This window comes from Carassius gibelio, chromosome A5, assembly GCF_023724105.1.
Source record: "Carassius gibelio isolate Cgi1373 ecotype wild population from Czech Republic chromosome A5, carGib1.2-hapl.c, whole genome shotgun sequence".
Lineage (NCBI taxonomy): Eukaryota > Metazoa > Chordata > Actinopteri > Cypriniformes > Cyprinidae > Carassius > Carassius gibelio.
In genome coordinates, this window is record NC_068375.1 from 826,288 (window position 1) to 844,496 (window position 18,209).

Below are 18,209 nucleotides of genomic sequence, written 5' to 3' on the forward strand. Positions count from 1 at the left end.
AAAATTGTTTATATAATAGAACATACATCAAATTTTTTAACAAATGTTTTGTTAAACTTTGCACTGTAATGTTTTCTCAATTAGATTAAATGTTTCTGCTTGCAGTGTTCTCATTTGTACATCATTTTAGATAAAAAAAAAAAAAAAAAAAAAATAATAATTATATATATATAAATATTTATCAAAGCATTAAACTTTTTTTTTTCCTCAACCTGACATACCGAAAATTATCTATATAGATACCCTATCATAGGTACCATATTTTACTATCATATTTCCCTTTAGTGGTCAGGCTGATGCCTGTAATATAAATTGTTTTCATCTTTCTGTCTCAGTTTTCTAGTAGGAGATGAGCTGTGGGTGGTGATGGAATATTTGGCAGGTGGTTCACTTACTGATGTGGTAACCGAGACCTGCATGGATGAGGGACAGATTGCTGCAGTGTGCAGAGAGGTAACAAACACAAATTGCACAACATATAGTATATGCAGAGTGTAATGTATATTGTATATTAGGGGTGTAATAATACTCTCATGTCATGATTTGGTAAAATAATTTAACTATATTTTATTACACAGCTCTGTGGAAAATTTGATTCTAAATGGTCAATCGCTCCATCAAGTGGTGTGTTATTCCCAGATAACAACCGCCAAATTGAAAAACACACCGCTCATCTGGGTACTACAAATTATCTTGACTGGTACTACTTATATTCTTAATTAGTCACTCCGCCATCTTGTGACTGAAAACACTTACAACGGAAGGCTTCAAAATTAATTTCAACATATACATGTACATGCACATGCACATTATCCCTTACTAAAGCTAAAATAAAAATCCAATTGGTGATACCAAAATAAAAAAAAAAATATTGATTCCACATAGCTAAAATTACAGAATCATACTATACGCATATGCTCTATCGCAGACAGCATACATTAAAAATGTATTTCAATATATTCAACTTAAGCTTTTTCAATAAAACTAAATATTCAATTCATTTCAAGTTTATTTGTTTACTTTAAACTTGACAGAGAATTAAGTATCTACAATATTTAGTAGTAGCTTATCAGTGGTCAGTTTGTGTGCATATGACAGATATGTACAAAAAATCAATTAAAGACGTAATCAAACAGATTATTATAAGCAATTATTATAAATAAATAAAATTTAATTCATGCATTTAGCAGATGCTTTTATCCAAAACGACTTACAGTGCATTCAGGCTATCAATCTTTACCTATCATGTGTTGTATATTATATAAGCACACTTGCAAAATTTGGTAGTTTGTATGGTGAGGTTCTCTGATGGGTTGGCATAATTTCTTCTCAGGTGTTCTGGATACAGACTGGAGCTTGTTTAAATCCTATACCACGGGAAGTAAATATTGTTTCTCCATGGGAGAAACAAATAGAGACATAATTAACATAGCTGCTGTTCCAACCAAGTAAATTTAGTAAGTTTAACCAAAGCTAAAGAATAATAACGCACATTTGATCAGATATAACTGGAATCCAAAACTATGAGAGACATTATTTGAATGCTTGGTGAAAGAGATGTGTTTTTAATCTAGATTTAAACAGAGAGAGTGTGCCTGAACCCCGAATATTATCAGGAATGCTATTACAGTGTATGGGAGCCAAATGTGAAAAAGCTCTATCTCCTTTAGTGGACTTTGCTATCCTAGGTACTACCAAAAGTCCAGTGTTTTGTGATGTAATCTAATATAGTTGAGTATCATCAGCATAACAGTGGAAACTAATCCCGTATTTTCTAATAAAATTAACAAGGGGCAACATGTATATTGAAAATAGAAGGGGACCTAGGACGGATCCTTGTGGTACTCCATATTTTACTGGTGATAAATGAGATGACTCCCCATTTAAATAAACAAAATTGTAGCGATCGAACAGGTAGGATCTAAACCATCTTAGAGCCTGCCCTTGAATACCTGTATAGTTTTGTAATCGATCTATGAGTATGTATTGATCTATGGTGTCTAACACAGTACTAAGATCAAGTAAAACTAGCAATGAGATGCAGCCTTGATCTGATGCAAGAATCAGGTCATTTGTAATTTTAATAAGTGCAGTTTCTGTGCTATGGTGGGGCCTGAAACATTACTGAAATTGTTCATACAGATAAAGGGGCTCAATTGAGCAGACACAACTTTTTCTAAAATTTTAGACATAAATGGAAGATTTGAAATAGGCCTATAATTTGCCAGTTCACTAGGATCTCGTTTTGGTTTCTTAATAAGAAGCTTAATAACCACCAGCTTGAATGGTTTTGGGACGTGACCTAAAGATAACGACGAGTTAATAATATTCAGAAGCGGTTCTTCGGCTACAGGTAGCAACTCTTTCAGTAATTTTGTGGGAACAGGATCTAATAAACATGTTGTTGGTTTAGATACAGTGATACGTTTATTTATCTCTTCCTGTCCTATAGTAAAGCACTGCAGTTTATCTTTGGGTGCGATGGATGAAACTGAAGTGTTAGACGCTGTAGAATCTACATTCGCTATTGTATTCCTAATGTTATCTATTTTATCAGTGAAGAAAATTCATAAAGTCATTACTATTAAACGTTGATGGAATATTTGAATCAGGTGGTGTCTGGTAATTTGTAAATTTAGCCACTGTGGTAAATAAAAACCTTGGATTGCTTTGGTTATTTTCTAGTTTGTGGATATGCTATGCCCTGGCAGTTTTTAGAGGCTGTCTATAGCTGGACATACTGTTTTTCCATGCAATTCTAAAAACTTCTAAGTTAGATTTTCTCCATTTGCGTACAAGACTACGAGTTTCTTTCTTGAGAGAGTGAGTATTACTGTTATACACAGTACGTTTTCCTCTAACCTTTTTCAATTTGATGGGAGCATAAGCTTCTAATGTATTAGAGAAAATAGTGCCCATGTTGCCAGTCATTTCGTCTAGTTCATGTGTATTTTTGGGTAGAAACAGCAGTTGAGATAGATCAGGCAGGTTATTTGCGAATCTGTCTTTGGTGACTGTAACAATAGTTCTGCCCAGACAGTAATGCTGAGACATATAGTTAATATCAGTGATATGCAGCATGCACGATACAAGGAAATGGTCTGTAACATCATCGCTTTGATGTATGATATCTATATCAGTAAGATCGATTCCATGCGATATAATTAAACCTAGTGTATGATTAAAGCGATGAGTGGGCCTGGTGACATTTTACTTGACTCGAAAAGAGTTTATTAGGTCAGTTAACACAAGTCCTAATGCATCATTTGAATTATCAACATGAATATTAAAATCTCCCATGATTAGTGCCTTATCAACTGTAACCAGAAGGTCTGAGAGGAAATCTGCAAATTCTTTTAAGAATTCTGTATACGGCACTGGTGGTCTATACACAGTAGCCAGAGCAAGAGATACATTAGATTTATTTTGTATGTCTGAAGGTGTAACATCAAGCAGAAGTATTTTGAATGAGTTAAACCTGTATCCTGTTTTCTGGGTAACATTGAGAATATCACTATATATTGTTGCAACACCTCCGCCACGGCCAGTCTGACGGGACTCAAGCTTATAACAATAGTTTTTTGGTGGAGTAGACTCAATTAGACCAAAAAAATCATTTGGTTTTAGCCAGGTTTCAGTCAAGCAGAGTACATCAAAACTATTATCTGTGATCATATCATTTACAATAACTGCTTTGGGTGTGAGTGATCTAATATTTATGAGCCGAAACTGTAAAAATTGTTTTTGTTCATTCAATTTACATGTTTCTGGTTTAATCACGATAAGATTTTTTCTAGATCCTACATTAAATTTATATTTTGACCTCACTATTCGGGGAACAGACACAGTCTTAATAGATTGTACAGTGCAAGTACTTTTATCGTTTAAGCGGGTGGAACAAGAGTCATCATAATAGTTATTTGAGAAATGTCTTACTAGTCACATGGAGCGAAGTGTCCTGGAGATGTTGTCAGAGAGGAGCTCAGCTCCGACTGGGGTGCAGGCCATCAGTGCAGAAAAGCCTAGGACGCTCCCAGAAAAGATTCCAGTTATTAACAAATAGCAGTTTCTGTTCTCTACACAATGACAACAACCGTTCATTTAAAGCAATAAGTCTACTAAACCTTTTGTGTCCTCGTCGATACGTGGGCAGTGGTCCTGACACGATCGTCACCGCGGGGAGACGATCAGGCTCCTGAAGTCCGTCTTCAGCGTCTCCGCTCTTTACCTTCGGCTAACATAGCACGGACATGTCGGGCGATGAAGTCTCCGATGATCAAAGTGTCACGTACTGTCTTACATAGGGGAGTGAAGCAGATCTCAGGCACAAAAAAGCCTAGGATGCTCCCAGACAAGATTACAAATCTACTGAACATTAAGTGTCCTCGTTGATACGTGGGAAGTGGTCCTAACATGATTTATTTATTTTCTGTTTAACTTTATCTGCCATGAGAGTATCTGAGACTTTGCATATGACAGAGTATCTGCCATAATGTGTTGCAATGGGTTACGTTTTCATGTTTGACTGGCAGACTGGCATTCTGACACAATGAGCATCTTTTATGTCAAAGGACCACTAATCTCCACAACAGTAACTTAATAGGAAGCTAATAACACAATAGCAAGTAAAAGTGAGTTTATGAGTAAATGCAGGACCAGAGATGGCGATGATGAGATGAAACAATGTCCAGGTAAGCAAGCACTTAGTGACACAGGGACACTGTAATACAGCCCAGTCCAGACGTGAAGATCCCGTGAGGTGAGTGAAGACAACAGAGATCCGGAAGTTTACCACGGTAATAATCCGAGAGATACTGAAGACGTGAAGGTGTACGTGCAGGACAAATGAACAGGCAGCAACAGTAACTTGTCAGGCGGGAACAGATAGGAACATCCAAACAACGATCTGACAAAAGACAAGGTAGAAACAGAGAGACTAAATAGTCAGCGCTGATCATCTGCAGCTTGCGTGCTGCTCAATAATGGCTGGGGTGCTGATCAGCCCAGTGATCAGCGGCTCCACCCACACACACACCAACACAAACACAGACAAGAGAGAGACGGCAAATTCATGAACCATGACAGTACCCCTCCCCCTAAGAGCGCCTCCTGGCACTCCCAGCGGAACCTCCCTGTTGATTGTAATCATCAATAAGGGAGTGATCCAGAATGTCTCTAGCAGGAACCCAACTTCTCTCCTCCGGACTGTAACCTTCCCAGTCCACCAGGTACTGGAACCCGTGTCCCCTCCGTCTCGAGTCCAGAATATGATTAACTGAAGACATAGGTTCCCCGTCTATGAGTCTCCACGGTGGGGGAACCAGGGCCGGCGGATTAAGTTGAAAACAAAAAGCAGGTTTCAGTTTGGAGACATTAAATGTGGGGTGAATTCTCCTGTACAAAGCCGGCAGTTTGACAACTGACAAACCTAACAACGAACTGACAAAAGACAAGGTGAAAACAGAGAGACTAAATAGTCAGTGCTAATCATCTGCAGCTGGCGTGCTGATCAGTCATGACTGGGGTACTGGGGTCAGCCCAGTGATCAGCGGCTCCAACACACACACACACACACACATCAACACAAACACAGGCAACAGAGAGACGGCGAATTCATGAACCGTGACAGTACACAAAATGTCTAAAATCATAAATGACTACTAAAAACATCCCCAAAACCTTGAAAAGAGGTAGGTCATTATGTATTCAAATACAACAGCCAATGTCAAGTATACAAAAGAGTTGTCTGTAGTTTTATTAAAATTACAGTATGCAATTTGAGTATAGCATGATTTACATCATCCATGTCTGGTCTGGATATGAACTGGATCTGGGTGGCTACAGTGATCTCAGAATAAGAATGGAAGAGACTAATGTTATCGTAGATGCCATTCTTTTAACGATGTGGCAAGAACATTGGGTGTTATGGGAAGTGTTCCCGGTTCCGGTTTACCTAATTAATGCAGCCTAAAAATCCTTTAACAGATTTGGATATTAGAAGCGTGTTAGTGTGTTATATGTACGCCAGGTTAAACTGATAGGTCTTTAATCTAGATTTAAACTGCAAGAGTGTGTCATGCCTCTATAAGAATGTTAGGTAGGTTATTCCAGAGTTTGGGCGCTAAATAGGAAAAGGATCTGCCACCCACAGTTGATTTTGATATTCAAGGTATTATCAAATTTCCAGAGTTTTGAGAACGCAGCGGACGTGGAGGACTATAAAGTAAAAAGAGCTCATTCAAATACTGAGGTGCTGAACCATTCAAGTCTTTATAAGAAATAAGCTTAAAGATTTTAAAATCTATAAAATGTTAAATAAGTAGCCAGTGCGGTGTTGACAGAATCGGGTTAATATGGCCATACATTTTGGACTAGCTGTAGTGTGTTTATTAAGCGTGCAGAACAACCACCCAATAAAGCATTACAATAATCTAACCTTGAGGTCATGAACGCATGGATTGACATTTCTGCATTTGACACTGAGAGCATAGGTCACAATTTAGATATATTTTTGATATTGAAAAATGCCATTTTCAATGTGGCTTTCTAAGGAAATATTGCTATCAAATAGCACACCTAGGTTCCTAACTGGTGACGAAGAATTGACAGAGCAGCCATCAAGTCTTAGACAGCATTCTAGGTTAATACATTCAGAGTTTATAGGTGCTATAATTAACACCTCTGTTTTTCAGAATTTAACAGTAAATTCTGTAAGTAAATTGGTATGTTTCGCCGGGCCGTGAAGAAATATAGAGCTGAGTTTATTCAAAATAACCGTGAAAGCTAACACAGTGTTTCCTGATAATATCTCCCAAGGGTAACATGTAAAGCGTGAAGAGTATCGACCTCAGTACTGAGCCTTGAGGTACTCCATATTGCACTTGTGATCGATATGATACCACTTCATTCTACTAATTGATTTAACTTCTGCTACGAATTGATGGTGCTCATATACGTACAATTTAAACCATGCTAATGCACTTCCATTAATGCCAACAAAGTTTTCTAGCCTATGCAAAAGAATGTTGTGGTCAGTAGTGTCGAACGCAGCACTAAGATACAATAGCACTAATAGAGAGATATAACCATGATCAGATGATAAGAGCAGGTCATTTGTAACTCTAAGGAGAGTAGTTTCACTACTATGATACGGTAAAAATCCTGACTGGAATTCCTCACAGATTTTTCTCTAAGAAGGAATATAATTGTGAGGATACTACCTTTTCTAGTATCTTGGACAGAAAAGGGAGATTCGAGATCGGCCTACAATTAACTAGTTCTTTGGGGTCAAGTTGTGTGTTTTTGATGATAGCTAGTTTGAAGGTTTTGGGGACATATCCTAATTACAATGGGAGAAGTCACTTTATTAACATCAACCAAAAACAGTACAAAAAGATAAAAAAACAAAACCTGCAAATGGTTACGCATCAACATGACCACAAACCAATGGGGCCCAAATAAGATAAGTTGACAACATAAGATAACAGCTTGGATAATACGTAATTTTTACTGGCCAGTTATGAGAAAAGACATAGCAATGTTTTCTAAAACTTGCTAGCAGCGTCAACAGACCTCTTTAAAGCTTCCTCCTAGAGCCCCACATGAGCCTCTCCCTGTTATTGGGGTGCCTTTTGAGCAGATGGGTATGAATATTGTTGGGCCGTTAGAAAGGATTTATTAAGTGAACCGCTATATGTTGGTAATTACAGATTAGAGTGATAGCTTACACCCTCCTACAATTGTTTTCTGTAGAGTAGGGTTTCCTAAAGTTATAGTTACAGATCAAGGCCCTAACTTTATATTGGAACTGCTGAAGCAGACGTATTGACTTTTGGGTAAAAAAAGGAATAAAGACCACCCCTTATTTACATTTACATTTAGTCATTTTGCAGATGCTTTTATCCAAAGAGACTTACAATTGGGTAACACATAAAGTGATTATTCTTAAAGAGGCAAACAGACACAGGAAGTGCTTGTAACTTGTAAGTTTCAGGCAATGTTCAAATAAGTGCAAGCTAGAAAGTGAAGGAATAAATAGAGAGAAAAAATTTTTTTACGATGAAGGAAAGTAGCATCGAAAGTGATGAGTTTTCAGCTGTCACTTAAAAAGTTTCAGGGATTCAGCATTCCGTATAGGGGTGGGAAGGTCATCCCACAAGCCAGGAACGAGAATGTTCTGGAAAGTGATTTTGATCCTCTCTGTGATGGTACCACGAGGCGTCACTCACTAGAGGCTCTCAGACTTCTGGAGGGGATGTAGATTTGTAATAGTGAGTGGAAGTAGGTAGGTGCTGAGCCTGTGGCGGTTCTATATGCAAGCATCAATGTCTTGAACTTGATGTAAGCCACAACCAGTAGCCAGTGCAATGACATAAAGAGAGGTGCAACATTTCAACACTTTGAAACAAATGCTTCTTAAGTTTCCAACATCCGAATGTGATGATTGGGATCAGTGGCTTCCATTTCCACTTTTTGCTAACAGGGAAGTTCCCCAGGCCTGGATTTTATCCATTTGAATAATTCTAGTGACAAGAGGTATGGGGGCCATCGATGATGCTGGAAGGCCCAATTGAATGGGGAACAACGTTAAGGTAAGTTCTACTAATATTCTTGACTATACGGTTCCGATGTAAAATAAGCTGGAAGGCATGAGTACATTGGCCAAGGAGAATAAGGTGGAAGCACAGAATTGGCAGAGGACTTTGTATGATCAGAGAGCTTGAGCAAGGAACCTTGAGCCAGGCACTCAGGTATTGGTAATGTTGCCCACTGATGCGAGCAAGCTAACTGCCAAATAGCAGTCCCCTTTGAAGTGTTGAGGAACATCTACATCGATCTCGAGTTGGATATTAATCATATCAGAGCAGCTGGGCTTGCCATTAATCCTTCCAAGTTTTGCCATTGCAAGAGCAGAAACTATTAAACCTCCAGTGTAGTAGCCAAGACTATAGAATACCCAATACATGTCACTGGTATAGTTTAAATGTGGATAAATGCAATGTTCCATATAGGTGCTCAATTGCAGAAAGCCCCGCCTTCTGAATAAAAGATCCAATCGCTAAAAGTTAGCGCTTCACTGCAGCTGCCATTAGAAGTCCCGGTTGTTATAGAAACAGTCAGTGCTCTTAGACGTGTTCTTAGGACTGTGCAAGTGCACTGGCTGATCTAACCTGAGAAATTAGCTTTTTATAATGCTATTTGAGCAAAAGTTTTAAAAACATTTATGACACATTTGTTGTCAGAAACTTTGGTGATTTCAAGTATGAAATTTAATCCTAAACTTAGTGAACAGTTTTGAAGAATTTTATGTTTCCCATTCAAAGAGATAGGAGTTGCACTTGGATGCTCGAGAGGCATTTCAAAGATGGCCGCCGAGTGACATGACTTGTCTTAAAGAGACTTCGGTAATAGTAAGTAGGGTTCTAAGGTTGAAAAAATACAGCAGCCCATAAACCTCTGTGAGTTAGACAGGGGCAATTGTAGTCACGTATCTTTATTGTATGTTTCATTTATTGTAATTTTTTTGTTTGTTTGTTTTTAAGTTGCTTTATTTTATAATGTTGTGTTGAAAATGAAAATAAAATCCCTGAAAGTTGTGTTGAGATCCACCGGCCGTTTTTTTTCTACTGGTTGCATCTTGCACAACATAGTTCTGTAATGCCCGGAATCACTCGGCAAGTGCATAGTTTGAGAAAGGTTTAATAATTGAACACTGTATACAGGGTAGTCCACAATTTTGTGATGGGTTTTCTGGGCAGTCTAGTTATTTTGTCTTTATTTTGCATTTATTAGAGGCAAATATACTGAACAACACACTTTCTTGTTCACAATAGACGAGATAATTACAGAACTTTTTATTAGATTTGTTTTTTGTGAATTGTTGTTTGTTGAACTACGTTGTCTTGGTGATCTGTTTTATTAAATAACTTCTGTTTAGTTTATAATCAAGTTGTTATTGTTTTGGTGAATGTCTGTTTCTGAGATCATAAAAAATGTGCCCCCATATGAAAATAAAATGTGTGGGCATTGTAGGTTTTCTGGTGACGACCCTGACATTATGTCCATTAATTATGGGATCGGGATTTGGTATCAGCACAAACTTAAAATTTGGATCAGATAGGGGGCACAAAAAAAACTGATATGGAGATCCCTAATCTGAATATGTAACAAATCTTTTTTAACACATATATTTTAACACATATAATTTTTGTACCATAATTTACAATGGCATGATATATTGATACACCCCTAATGTATACACACAAACTGCATTGCTATGAAGATCTGACTTGACTCTTTTTGAATGTGACTTTACAGTGTCTACAGGCTCTGGATTTCCTTCATTCTAATCAGGTGATTCATAGAGATATCAAGAGTGATAACATTCTGCTTGGCATGGATGGTTCAGTGAAACTGAGTAAGTTAAACAAAAATTAAACTGCCTTTTATTTTATTTGTATTACTTTTATTAAAATTCAGATTTTCTTTAGAAATGTCCTGTTATCCATAAAAGATCAAAATCTTAACCTTCTCTCTTTTTCTAAAGCGGATTTTGGGTTCTGTGCTCAGATCACACCTGAGCAGAACAAGCGTAGCACCATGGTGGGCACACCCTACTGGATGGCTCCAGAAGTCGTAACCCGGAAAGCCTATGGCCCAAAAGTAGATATCTGGTCCTTGGGTATCATGGCAATTGAAATGGTGGAGGGAGAGCCACCATATCTGAATGAGAACCCACTTAGGGTAAGACTTTGCAGAGCTTTATAAAGAAATATCATATATCTTGTTAAGAAAAAAAAAATCCTAAAGGCATTAAAATAAAATTGACGCTGTCATAGTCTTTAGTAGCTAGTCATAGTCATAGTCTTTCTATGATAAGTAAGTAGTACAGCATCTGAGTTGGGCACACATATGCATTGATTTAAGAATTGGTGATTGCCTGTTGAAGACCTAAAGGGTAAACCATTTAATCAGTTTAAATAAAACTGGGAGAAATAACGTTAATGTGTGCTACATTGTTACTTGGATTGAATGTAGAAACTTTTATACAATCGTACTCGGGCCCGTTTCATGGCAACCGTGCCTAGTGTGAGTACACCCTAAAAGTGATTTCGTACCTTACAATATTACTGTTTCAGAATTGTAATGCGTTACATTACTCCTGTATTACTTTTGATTTACTTTCACAAAAATAACTACAGAAGTAGAATGGTAGCACTTTATTTTACAGTCCTGTTCCTCATGTACATACTATGTAAATATTATAGTAATTACAATAACTATGTAATAACTAGGTACTAACCCTGAACCTACCCCTAAACCTAACCCTTCCCCATGTAGTTGCCTTGTGTTACCAGAACTTTCTTAGATAAATACACTGTAAGTACACTATAAGTACATGTTAGTACACGTACTGTAAAATAAAGTACAACCAGTAGAACTTAACATTATAAATTGACAAAATGTACTGCAGGGCATTTTTCATCCAGTAGAGGGCATACTGATGTAGCATAATGGCTGTGGGCTGTCCAGGCTACTAACAATATTTAGTTTATAATTGGCAAAGTAAAGACTCAAGACAATGCAAGAAAGGATGACAGCCAGAATCACAAACAATCCAAGTCTGTTAAAAGTATGGTAGAAGTAAAGCGATTATCTGGAAATATCTGTGAATTGATTGGGTCTATTGATATTAGACACAACAGGACTATAAGTAAACTCTAATGCCATGTGCAATTGTAAAATGATAGGATTCGCATAAATCCATCTCGCAAATGTACAGTCTTATGCCATTCACATAAGCCGCTTTTCCACTGAACAATGCGAGCAGGACAGAGTCATGCCACGTCATGCCAGTATCCTCATGGTACAACTGTATTATTTTTTTATTTTGCTAATCTCTTGTGGTCTTGCTGTTTTTTCCTTTTCTTTGAACCAAAAAAAAAAATTGGGCCAAAAGTGTGTTGTAACACAAGGGTTACTGAACATGTACCAAGTAAAATATTACTGAAAATTGATTAGTAATGCCTTAGACTACTGCGTTACAGCAAAAAGTAATACGTTACTGTAATTTAATTACAGTAAAAATAGTAAAATAATTTAGAACATTATTTTAGTAAAAGTCTTAAAGTATGTGATATTTATTGTACTTAAGTACGAAAAGTATATTTTAATTCTTAAATGGACATAAGTATTGAAAGTAAAAGTACAAATAAATGCAAAATGGAAAAGCTGCATATATATATATATATATATATATATATATATATATATATATATATATATATATATATATATATATATATATATATATATTATTATTATTAAGTGTCCCCAACTAATCAAGCCAAAAGCAACTGTAGCAAGAAACCAAAACTCCATCGGTGACAAAAATTGAGAAAAAACCTGGCTCATTACACATTTGAAATCTTGCGCCCGCTTTCTGGATTAATTGTAAAGGTTTAATAGAACTGGCTGGAAGTCCTTCCAAGAGAGCTTTGCAATAGTCCAGCCTAGAAAGAACAAGAACTTGAACAAGGAGTTGTGCAGCATGTGCAAAAGAAAGGGCCTGATCTTATTAATGTTGAATAAAGCAAATCTGCAAGACTGGACAGTTTTAGAAATGTGGTCTGAGAAATTTAGCTGATCATCAATCATAAGTCCAAGGTTTCTGGCTGTTTTTGAAGGAGTTATGGTTGATGTGCCTAACTTGATGGTGAAATTGTGATGAAACAATGGGTTTGCTGGAACCACAAGAACCAGTATCTGACCAACATCATCCTCACCCTTGCCCACAGCCTCACAGGGCCTCAGACAGGAAGTAAATTAACTGAACTTGCAAGTCACATAGTTCTACAGGAAATTAACACCTGCTCAACGAGAGAAAGCACAGACCAGATGCAAAGAACCTTGCAGGATGGTGCAACAAAAGGAAATCGCCAGTCTTCAGGAGGCGCTAATAGCTGCTTGACACTGGAGCCGGAAAAAGCCATCAGACAGGACTTAAAAAGACTGTTTCACACAAAGTCATTGTTAAAAACAGCATATGTGGAACTTAATGAGTGTGACACCAAAGCTGAGGCCTTTGAACTTAAGTCCAAACCCTGACTCAGCAAATCTGCAACATTAAAGAAGAGCTTGACATGGTTCAGAGAGAACTGAAAAAGTCCTACAGACTGTGCATGGACTCAAATAAAGGGCACCCTGTTGCACGTCACACAGCCAACATTTCAAATCCCCTCAACCCTGTACACAGATACAAAGGTGGGAGAAAAAGCCTTCTGTTTGACATTTCACAAGTCAGCTTCCAGAAAATCTCTGCAGGGGCAGAAGGAAAGGGATTTATTCAGACAAGCCCTGAAACAGCAATTAAACTCAGATACCTCAACCAAATGGCCAGAAACATCCCTGCATTCACACCAGAACTTGCAGGAGAACATGATGTCCACACTCACTTAAGAGAGATTGACTTTTTCCTGCAGTTTTGGACCAGTGTTAAACACCAAGATAAACTCTTCTGCACTCTTCTTATCTTCTCTGGATCACCTCTAACCCGGAAGTGCAATGCTTCCTGTTTCGACAGCCAGGACACATTCCATCGGACTGCCAGCAGCTTAAACAAGCCATCATAAAAGAATTCTCAGACCCAGAGTCTGAACACGGATTGATCACTGCCCAAGCCATCGAACAGGGCCGTCATGAAGCTCCTTATGATTACTATCACAGACTTTGACAAGCTTAAGGCTCACAATTACCCTGGCATGGAGGAGGACAACAGCTTCAATAGCATTTCCTCCGAAACTTCCGAAACCATCCTATTCTAAGTCACCATTTAGGCATTATGGCCTGCCGCACAATGCCTATTTAACAACTGCGTGACCTGACACAGAACAAACACCACGGTATGTCCAACAGCAGTCCACCACAACATCCTACTCCACACATGCACTAAGCTATATCAGACTTTAACCTGACACAGAAGGCCTTTAACCAGCACAAGGCCTTCACTAAAGGTGTTTGTAAGACCACACTGATTCTGAACTACACATCCCAGAATCCAAAGCAGGCACCAAGTGCTCAGCAGTGCCATAATGCAAGTGTCAGTACAGGAACAAGAACAATAACAAACGATCTGACACAATACAAACTCAGGACTATAAGTAGGCCCACAGAAACAAGACGCACCTGTCGCTGATCTGATTGCTCATCAGCAGCAGCTTACGCTGATGGCCAATCAGAGCAGTGACACAGAATGAGCAAACGGATCTGCAAACTGTGACATTACCCCAACCCCTAAGAGCATCACCTGACGCTCTAAGAGGGTCCTACCTGTCGATTGTAGTCATCGATAAGGGAGCGATCCAATATGTCCCGGGCAGGAACCCAATTCCTCTCCACCAAGTATTGGAATCCGCATCCCCTCCACCTTGAGTCCAGAATAGGACTAACCGAATAAGCCATCTATGATTCGCGGTGGTGGGGGAACTGGGGTAGGCAAATTAATAGCAGAACGAATGAGGGGCTTAATTTTGGAAACATGGAACACGGAATGAATTCTCCGGTATACCGGAGGAAGTTTAAGGCGGACCGACACCGGACTAAGGATCTTGGTGACGGTAAATGGGCCAATAAATTTGGGAGCTAATTTTCTACAAACGGAGCAGAGAGGAATATCAGTAGATGAAAGCCACACTTTTTGACCAACAATATAGACGGGAGGCTTCGACCGGTGGCAATCGGCCTGGGCCTTGGTGCGTAACCCCACCTGGAGAAGAGTCACCCTGGCTGTTCTCCATATGTCTCTGCACCTCTGGACGAATTCATGAGCAGAGGGGACCGTGACTTCAGATTCCAAACTGGGAAAAATAGGTGGCTGGTACCCTAAACTACACTCAAATGGAGATAAGACTGGGCAACACTGGTAATGAGTTATGCGCGTACTCAACCCAAGAGATCTGCTGGCTCCAAGAGGACGGATAGTCTGGAGTTCAGCCCCAATAGTGTTAAATACCAGAGCACCTCAAGGTTGCTGTCTTAGTCCTTTATTATATAGTCTGTATACTTATGACTGTATTGCAAAGTATCCCAAAAATAGTATTGTGAAATTTGCAGACGATACTCAATGGTAGGACTTATTGACAGCAATAATGAAACTCCCTATAGGGATGAGGTGAGTAATTTGATCATGTGGTGCCCAAGAAATAATCTGTCCCTGAATGTGGGGAAAACTAAGGAGGTTATCATAGATTTTAGAAGAAATAAACCCACACATACACCCGTCTACATCAATAACTCTGCAGTTGAAATTGTTAATACTTTTAAGTTTTTAGGCATTCATATTTCAGACTCCCTTTCATGGTCTTTCCACATCACCTGTGCCATTAAGAAGGCACACCAGAGGATTTACTTCTTGAGGTGTCTTAAGAAATATGGTATGTCTTTAAATATTTTTTTTTTAATTTTTTACCGTTGTACAATTGAGAGTATACTGACAGGTAATATTACAGTGTGGTTTGGAAGGGCTACTTCAAGTGAATTGAATCTTCTGACAAAGTTGGTTAAAACTGCATCAAAAATTATTGGGGTTCCACTGGAATCACTACAGGATATTTATTGGAAACGTAGTACTGGGAAGGCATTGAGAATTATACAGGATGTTAGTCATCTGGCACATAGTCTCTTCTCATAGTATGTTTTTTTTTGTTTTTTTATTATCTTATTTATTGACTGGTGCTGAGAGAGTGCTAAGGCATATTGTATTTCATTGCTGTGGTACTCTGTATGAATATGCATATGACAATAAAACTGAAACTTCAACTTGAACTTCTTTGACACCAAACATTGCAACCCTCGTTCCAACTCTTGGTTGGCCCTCTCCATCTGACCGTTACTCTGGGGATGGAAAACCCGAGGAAAGACTAACACTCGCCCCCAACAATCAACAAAACGCTCTCCAAAATTTGAATATAAACTGGGGACCCCTGTCAGAGACCACGTCCATCCGGAGGACATGAATACGAAAACCGTGGTCAATGACAGCAACCGCTGTTTCTCTGGCAGAAGTTAATTTGGGCCGAGGGATGAAATGAGTAGCCTTCGAGAACCTATTCACCACGGTTAAAACTACCGTGTTACCCTGGGAGGCAGGCAGGCCTGTGACGAAATCTAGCGCAATGTGTGACCAGGGTCTCGAAAGAACTAACAACGGCTGAAGGAGCCCCACTGGGGATCGGGTGGAACTCTTACAACTAGCAAAGACTGAGCAAGCCAATACAAATTGACGAGTGTCACGAGCAATAGATTGCCACCAGAACCGTTGCTCAATAAGAGAAATAGTAAGACTTACTCCTGGATTACAAGCCACCTTGAAACAATGACATGTAATTGTGAATAAAAGGCTGGTAAAAATTGGCAAAGCCCAGAAACCTCTGCAGGGCCTTATGGGAATCTGGAGTTGGCCAATTTACCACTGCCTGAATCTTGTCGGGATCCATGCGCATCCCCTCGGATGACACGATAAATGACGAAAACAGACTGTGCATGAAAAATGCATTTCTCCACCTTGACGAAAAGCCCATTCTCTAACAGCCTCTCAAGCACTCGCCTGACATGCTGAACGTGTTCCTGGAGAGACAAAGAAAATATCAATATGTCATCCAGGTAAACATATAGAAATTGATCGACCATGTCTCTCAGCACGTCATTAACTAGTGCCTGGAAGACCACAGGGGAGTTGGACAGGCCGAAAGGCATGACTAAGTATTCACGGTGCCTCCTGGGGTTGTTAAAAGCGGTCTTCCACTCATCTCCCTCCCTGATGTGCATCAAATGATAGCATTCCGAAGGTCTAACTTTGTGAATAAAGAGGCTCCCTGCAGTCTCTCGAAAGCTGAAGACCTCAACGGCAAGGGATAGGTGTTTTTTATCGTGATGTTGTTCAGCCCTTGATAGTCAATACAAGGATGCAGGGTACCATCCTTCTTACCCACAAAGAAGAATCACACCCCTCCATGAGTTTGGCTGCTAGAGAATCAGAAATATATTTCTCCATGGCCTTCCTCTCCGGTGCGGAAAGTGAGTATAGCCCGCTCTTAGGGGGAGATGTACCTGGCAATAACTCTATGGCACAGTCATAGGGACGATGCGGAGGAAGAGAAGCAGCCCGGGACTTACTGAACACTTCCCTCAGGTCGAAGTACCCCTCGGGCACGTTAGACAGATCCGTCTGCTTCTCCTGCAACACAGAACGAGACACAGAAGAACAAGCAGACACCAAACAAGATGCATGACAATTCTCACTCCAAGACATGCTGCCAGTTTATGTGAGGGTTATGTAGTGTGAGCCAGGGGTGCCCCAAGACCACTGGAGCACCAGCAGAGTCAATGAGGAGGAACCAAATCTCCTCCACATGCTTGCCAGACGTGACGAGACTGATCGAGGACAGAAGCTGACCACCCAGAGCATTGACAGTGATGGGAGGCTTGATGGAAATGAGGGGGATCCCGAGTCGGTGGACCAAGCCTTGATCCATGAAACTTCCCTCCGCCCCAGAGTCCATCAAAGCCTCGCACTGATAATGAGAGGTGGCCCACTGCAGTCTCACTGGGAGAAGCGTTGATTCGCGGGAGGATTCGCATAGGGAAATGACATCCAGTGGCGGTTCTGCATTGAAATACACCCTGGGCGAGACCATCCCCCCCCCCCCACACACACACACAAAAAATAGCAAGTTCTGCACAAACAGTTATATCTTATTATAACAACATACGTGGTAATTTCTCAATTGCACAAATCCTTCATTAGAAAGCCAGACTTAAGTGAATTATTATTATTTATAATTATCATTTATAACTATTGCCATTTAAACAGCAAACACACTTTTTAAGGTGCACAATTTCCACCTCCAACATTGCCAAAGCACAATGAACACCATTCTACACAAAATATGAGTACAAGTTATCAGAACTTAAATAAATATGCACTATATTAATATGCCAAAAATATATACAATCAGATATATAAAAAGTAACAAAAGCAGAGAGCAACAATTGTGGTCTCTCACCTCAATTAAAGCCTCTCTCACGGCAGCTCCCTGGTACCTCATGGGCTCGACGCTCTTGACCTTGCTCTCCCACCTTGTTTCTGCCCACATCTTTAAGGTGATGCTCACATGGTTCTTTAGTATGGCCCATCTTTGGGTGGAGGCTGA

General features: G+C 39.4%; 1 protein-coding gene across 3 annotated transcripts in view; it reads left to right on the forward strand.

Moving 5' to 3' along the window:
• Positions 1-18,209, forward strand: part of LOC127988382 (serine/threonine-protein kinase PAK 3) — a 286,343-nt gene that overhangs the window by 191,271 nt on the left and 76,863 nt on the right. For all 3 annotated transcript variants that reach the window (XM_052591128.1, XM_052591145.1, XM_052591137.1), the window contains 3 exons: positions 336-453; positions 10,318-10,417; positions 10,547-10,743. In XM_052591128.1, coding sequence (XP_052447088.1) covers positions 336-453; positions 10,318-10,417; positions 10,547-10,743 — 415 coding nt within the window. The remainder of the gene's footprint in view (positions 1-335; positions 454-10,317; positions 10,418-10,546; positions 10,744-18,209) is intronic.